Source organism: Rhincodon typus, chromosome 3 (genome assembly GCF_021869965.1).
Source record: "Rhincodon typus isolate 14 chromosome 3, sRhiTyp1.1, whole genome shotgun sequence".
NCBI lineage: Eukaryota > Metazoa > Chordata > Chondrichthyes > Orectolobiformes > Rhincodontidae > Rhincodon > Rhincodon typus.
In genome coordinates, this window is record NC_063334.1 from 101595409 (window position 1) to 101601667 (window position 6259).

Genomic DNA, 6259 nt, shown 5'->3' on the forward strand with positions numbered 1-6259 from the left:
TTCTATGTTCTATGTTCTATGTTCTATGTTCTATGTTCTATGTTCTACTACTTCCTTTGGCAGCTCGTTCCATACATGCACCATCCTCTGTGTGAAGAAAATGCCCCTCAGATCCCTTTTAAGTCTTTCCCCTCTCACTTTAAACCTATGCCCTCTAGGTTTGGACTCCTCCACCCTAGGGAAAAGACCTTAGCTACTCATCCTATCTTTACCCCTTGTGATTTTATCAACCTCTTATAAAGTCATCCCTCAGCCTCCTACGTTCCAGGGAAAAAAGTCCCATCCTAACCAGCCTCTCCTTAAAACTCAAACCTTCCAGTCCCAGTAATATCCTTGTAAATCCTTTTTGCACCTTTTTCAATTTAATAACATCCTTCCTATAGCAGAGAAACCAGAACTGTATGCAGTTGTATGATTCTCAGAGAAAGCATTATAAAACAGAACACACTCCAATTTTATTAAATCTTTATGCCTCCCCACCCAAGTTGGTAGATAAACAAATTCAGGATTTTGTAAAATAGAACAGTTCAGTGAGGTTTAATCTCCTCTGAATATAACCCCAGCAGTGTTCACCACCTATGGAAGAGCAATGATTACTCTGTAAGACTATCAATCCAACATCCCGAATTAATAATCTGGAGAACAAATTCAAATTGAACTGTGGCAGTCTGAGAATAGGAATTCAGTTTTTTAAAAAAAAAAATCAGAAAATAAAAAAAACAAACAGCATTGAAAATGACCTTGGAACTGCTGGACTGTCCTTTAAAAAACAATAAATCCCAAAATATCAAATGAACTATTTCAATTATTATGTCACTAGTTTGGATTCTATTTAGGTGATACAACTTCCATGTTTTTGCTCAGTTGGTAAGTGTACGGTTTTTTTATATATATAAAAGTATAAAACTCAAAAAATGCTAACTGGTGTTAAATCTACTAAGTCACAAGTCAGGATGTATTGGAGATGAATGTGATTGCAGAGACTGTGGAATCAGCACAATAGGAAATTATAGCGGAGCATAGAACAAGCTGCCCTCAAGGACAAACTTGTATGATTCACTACTTACATGCGTCTTCAGCATTTCACCCACACTCGGTGATAACATGAGAAAGCAGACAATGGTTCCTAGAATGTGGTAGAGAGTGTACATGACTCGAGTACTTGTAGAGGTTTTAATATTTGGGCAGCAGCTGCAGCAGAGAGAACAGTCGCTGGAACCACAGCAACAGGCCAGCTGAGGGCAGAAACAGAAAAGAAAGGTTTTTAATAACTTATTGAAAAAAAATACATCAGTTGCAAATATGAACCAGCTCTTTACAAGATCAACTCTGATGGTATTAGCCAATTTGCCCATTTAATGATCTGATTTACACCCACTTAATGGTGCCAGGTTGTTACTCACTGGTATAGCATTTTCTGTGGGGAAAAATAGTTACTGGATGTAACTACATATTATGCTCTGTATCTATTCTCGATCACTTCTCTTATCTCTCCAGTTTCTCAATGGTTTGTAAACAATTGTGAACTACTAACTATATTTATGATATAGCTTGTAATCAGTAACCAAGGCAGCAGCGTCTCTTATTCTAGAAACTTTGCAATCTTTTAAGTCAGACCCAAATGGTTTGTAAAATACTTCCATTGAAAACCTTAAGTCTTGCTCAGGCTGCTCTATACCATCGATCAAATATCATTTCCTTTGGTTCAGCAAATTCCACAAGAGTCTCTGAATATAACATCTAAAACTTCTAAACACAGCAAACTTTATAGAATCAGTCACAAGACTATCTACCTGAAAGGGTCAAATAAACCTCCAACACATCCTCTACAAAAACACTGTGATAAGATTGTCCAATTTTCTCCTAGCCTTGTAACAATTTTCTCAAATAAGTTAAAATACATTTTAATTCCTTCTGCCTTGAATTTAGCTCCTCAGCAAAGATTCATTGTCAAATCAAAATCACGAACTTAATCGGCACATCTTGCTGCTTCTCCATTTTTATAATCGAATTCTTTTTCTGTCCAGTTCAAACTTTCAGACTTCCCTCTCATTGCAATTCAACGCTTTCCATTTCATGCTCTTGGCAATTCTAATTCACATTTACATATGTCTATTTCTTTCTTCCTTTTGTGTCCCCTCTCTCTCTCTCTCTCAAGGTTACCTCTCCTCATTTCCTTTTCTTTCTCTTCCTTTGGAATTCTGTTTCCAGCTATTTTATTCACAACTGTATCCTGGCTAACAACCTGCATTTTATTTTGATTGCCTTTTCCTTTTCAATATTGAGTCAATACTTCAATAACCCTCTCAACATCAATTTTTAAAAGTTTATTTCAAACTTCTCTGCTACCACTTACAAATTTACCTTTTTGTTAACTGCAGCAAAACATTCAAAGACAGGTGCTTTCTTTGAAGAAAGATGAAAACAGACATAACCATGTTAACCTTTCAAAACAGCACAGAAACATAGAAAATAAGAGCTGGAGTTAGCTAGTCAGCCCTTCCCACCTGCTCTGCCATTCAATATGCTCATGGTTGAACATCCAACTCAGTACCCTGTTCCTGTTTTCTCCCCATGCCTTCTGTTCAGTTCAGCCCCAAGAACTATATCAAACTCCTTCTCCAAAATATTAAATATTTTGGTCTCAACTGCTTTGTGCGGCAGAGAATTCCATAACTAAAGCCAATGAATTAGCATTTGAACTCTGACAAATCCCATGTACTTGTGGATTCAAAGTTGTACAGCCGCCAGGTACGAAGCCCAAAGAACCTTATACCTTTTAAAAGTTATGTGAACTTCCAGTAACTGACTGGAATGATTAGAGAAAAAGTCTTAAAAGTTTTGCACCTCTGGGGAGAATCACAACTGTTACAATGCAGGAAGAGGCCATTTCACCCATTTGCCTTCACTAGTTCTATTCCCTTGTGCTAATTTCCTGCCTTTTCCCCATATCAATGCAGTCTACTTCTATCTAAATAATCATCTAATACCCTCTTGAATCTGTCTCCACCACATATCCAGTTAATGTATTCCATACCCTAATTGCTCGCTGCATGATAAAAGGTAACCCCCCTCCAAGTCACACTTGCTTCACTGACATACACGCCCTCTCATTTCTTTTCTTTTACAAGCAGGAATAGGTTCTTCCTATCTACTCTATTCAGCTTGCTCATGATTTTGAAAACCTCTATCAAATCTCCTCAGTTTTCTGCTTTCCAAGGGGAATAGTCCCAACTGCAAGAAACAGTCTCAAAGCACTGACTAAACACTATTTGCGTAGGTAATTTATTCTCTAAACTACAGAAAAGTCCCATATTTAAGTTCAAAAAATATCAAAAATCCCTCTCCACGGTTATTTTTTTTTCTGGCCTTTAAATGTATACTTCAATCTTCAGGAATCAGCCCATATCTATTCTCAGCTCCTTATGGCTTGCATTCTTTTTCCCCTTTTCCAGATGGATAATTTCTAATCCCTGAACTGATTTTCAAGGTAAGGGATATGCTGAACCTTCCTATTCTTAGCCGAAGCTAGACAAAAATTTCCAGCGTTGTCTAAACTCTTGCAAACTTGGTTATTTGAATCTCTCCTTCTCACCCTCCGTATAGTGAATAATAAAGACATCTCCATCTTTCTGTGTTATATCTCTTTCTGACTCTTGCAAACAGACTTATCTGAGAGGTTCAGGGACATCTTAAGAAAGCCCCACAAGCCAATCTACAATGGCTTTCTACGACTTACTTCCCACATTCAAAAACTGAACACCCTGGCAACATCGATCACATGGACCCTGTATTTAGGTAGAAATGCTGATGATCTAGCTCCTAAATCCATTCTGCTTTGGAATTAAATAAACAGCTTAAAACCTGACATGCCCAACACCTCCCTGTAAATCCTGGAAACCATGGGTCAGTTCTTCCTTCAAGTTGTAAGAAATCCAAAGCAATGGTGGGCAGGATTTGATTCTGAGATTCCTGCCTCTTTTCTAACACTCCTAAATTTTTGAAGACATGGGATAAGGGTGCTGATGGTGAAAATCCTTTCCTAATTAGTCTACTCAAATTCAGCATAAATGGTTTTCCAATTGTCTAAAGGTGTGAACATCTTAGACCCTCTTTTCAATTAAAAGAGCTTGAGCCTCACTGTCTCTAGAGCATGATCCCTGTTACCATGATAGTTTTCCATTCTTCAATTAGAATCTCAAATGATAACAAATTTCTCAACTTCATATTTCTTATACTCTTTCAGATAAAGTGTATCATATACGAAATAGATGAATTTCCTCTCATGCGTCCCTAATTTGTACCCCGTTGAATAGTCAAAGGTTGTTACAGTAAATTGTGATACCACAGTCCTTCGACAGGGCTACTAGTCTCAACCTGTCAAAATGTACAAATGGTTAGAAGTTGTGAACAAGAAAATAAGCTGTCAAGTTAAAAAAGGTCAAACATTTGCAGTTCGAGTATAAATTCAGTTTGTCCGGTAAACACAATTGCACGTGTTTGTGGGTTCTGGGTTCTGGCTTCTGGCCAATATTCATGCCCCAATCAAATATCGGGGAAGAAACATATCGGTTGGTCATTCAAACCTCATTCAAACGTGAGAGATCTTGCAAAATAAGTTCTGCACTTGCTTCCATAACAAGAAACATTCCACTTCAAAACAAAGTAATATACTAATGTCACTTTAGGACAGCTGCGAGAAATGTGATAAAGGTATAATAAAAATTTTAAGCATTTCTTCAAAGAAAAGCTACAACACAGTGTCAGAGCTCTAGGAACGTTGATAGAACCATTTTGCCAAACCATAGCCCACTACTGAAAGTCAGAGATAAAGCTCCAACAGGGAATGGAGTGACAAATGGTGAAAATAATACCCTCTTTATAAAAGCTTCAAAATATTATGCAATCAAAACATAAATACAGACAGTAAGCATTTTATCTCCATTTTATCAGAGATAGGGGTGGGGGGCAGGGTCCAACACTGCACTGCAAATCTTTATAATTTACTTTCACTTTGGTCTCTAAATCATGTGACTGGTGGATAGATTATGACTGGTTAATAATTCTACACATTTTAAACTCTAAATGTCAAGAAGAAAACCCTTCATTCATATTTAAAAATGCCCCAAGGAAGTGGAAGTATAGCGATAATACCACTTGATCAGTAATGCAGAACCCCAAGCTAATGCTCTGGGCACACTAAATTCAAAATATCACCATTTGCCAATTAAAAATTTGGAATTAAAAATAGTCTAATGGTAACCATGTAACTACTGTCGATGTCAAGTAAACCCATCTGGTTTACTAGTGCCTTTTAGGGAAGGAAATCTATAGTCATTATCTTGTCTGTGCTATGCAACTCCAAACCCACAGCAATCTGGTTAGCCAAGAGCAATAAATGCTGGCCTAGCCAGTGTTGCCCACATTCAAATGAATAAATTACAAAATAAAATGTCAGTACAGTAGCTGGAAATGTGTAATCACTATCCCCCTCATGCTTTCCCTCTCCCATCTCCTGTGAGTTTCACACTAGTTTGTTCTTGCAAATCTCTTAACATTTTATCAGACAGTAACATTGGAGGAGCTCTGGGCTTAGAATACCTGATGACCAGAAATATACTGGTGAGCCCATTTTTGATCATGGCCAGTATAGGATCGAGTGAGACTAGGGAAGGACACGTTAAGTTTGGAAAATTCTATGCTTCAAGTAAATATAAGCTTCCACCCAGCATAGAAAAACTTTAAACATTTCAAAAGGCCACAAATGAAATCCATTTTTGGCGTTTTGTATCCATGCAGTAGCAATAAAGGGGTGGGGAGACCACTTGTTTTTGCTCACTACTTTCATCTATTTCCATACGTTGTACATTCACATCAAGTGTTTGTTTTTATTTAATAACTTGCTCCTGGAAGAAACACACTTTCTTTTGAAATACCTTGCATAAAAAGGATGTTTATTTAAGCATCCAGCTGCATTAATTACACCTTCCACTTCCCGTTCCAGCCTCTGCACAGTATGTCAGTGTCCAGTCACACAGCGGAGTGGTTGGATGACAGATGTACAGTACAGGTTTTGGCATTGGAGGAATCTGCACAGTAACTTAATAGTTTGTATCTGAGTTTCCACTCTTTTCCCATTTTCCTTATTTAATATGAGAAGAGAAAGAAGGAAGCTGTTTTTTACTGAGATAACAAGATATAGAGCTGGATGAACACAGCAGGCCAAGCAGCATCAGAGGAGCAGGAAGGCTGATGTTTC

The 6259-nt window shown here is 37.6% G+C and overlaps 1 protein-coding gene across 3 annotated transcripts in view; it reads right to left on the bottom strand.

Annotated features, from left to right (window-relative positions):
• serinc5 (serine incorporator 5) overlaps nt 1-6259 on the bottom strand; it is a 63890-nt gene that overhangs the window by 33225 nt on the left and 24406 nt on the right. For all 3 annotated transcript variants that reach the window (XM_020527104.2, XM_020527103.2, XM_048595146.1), the window contains exon 2: nt 1068-1235. In XM_020527104.2, the coding sequence (XP_020382693.1) occupies nt 1068-1235 (168 nt within the window). The remainder of the gene's footprint in view (nt 1-1067; nt 1236-6259) is intronic.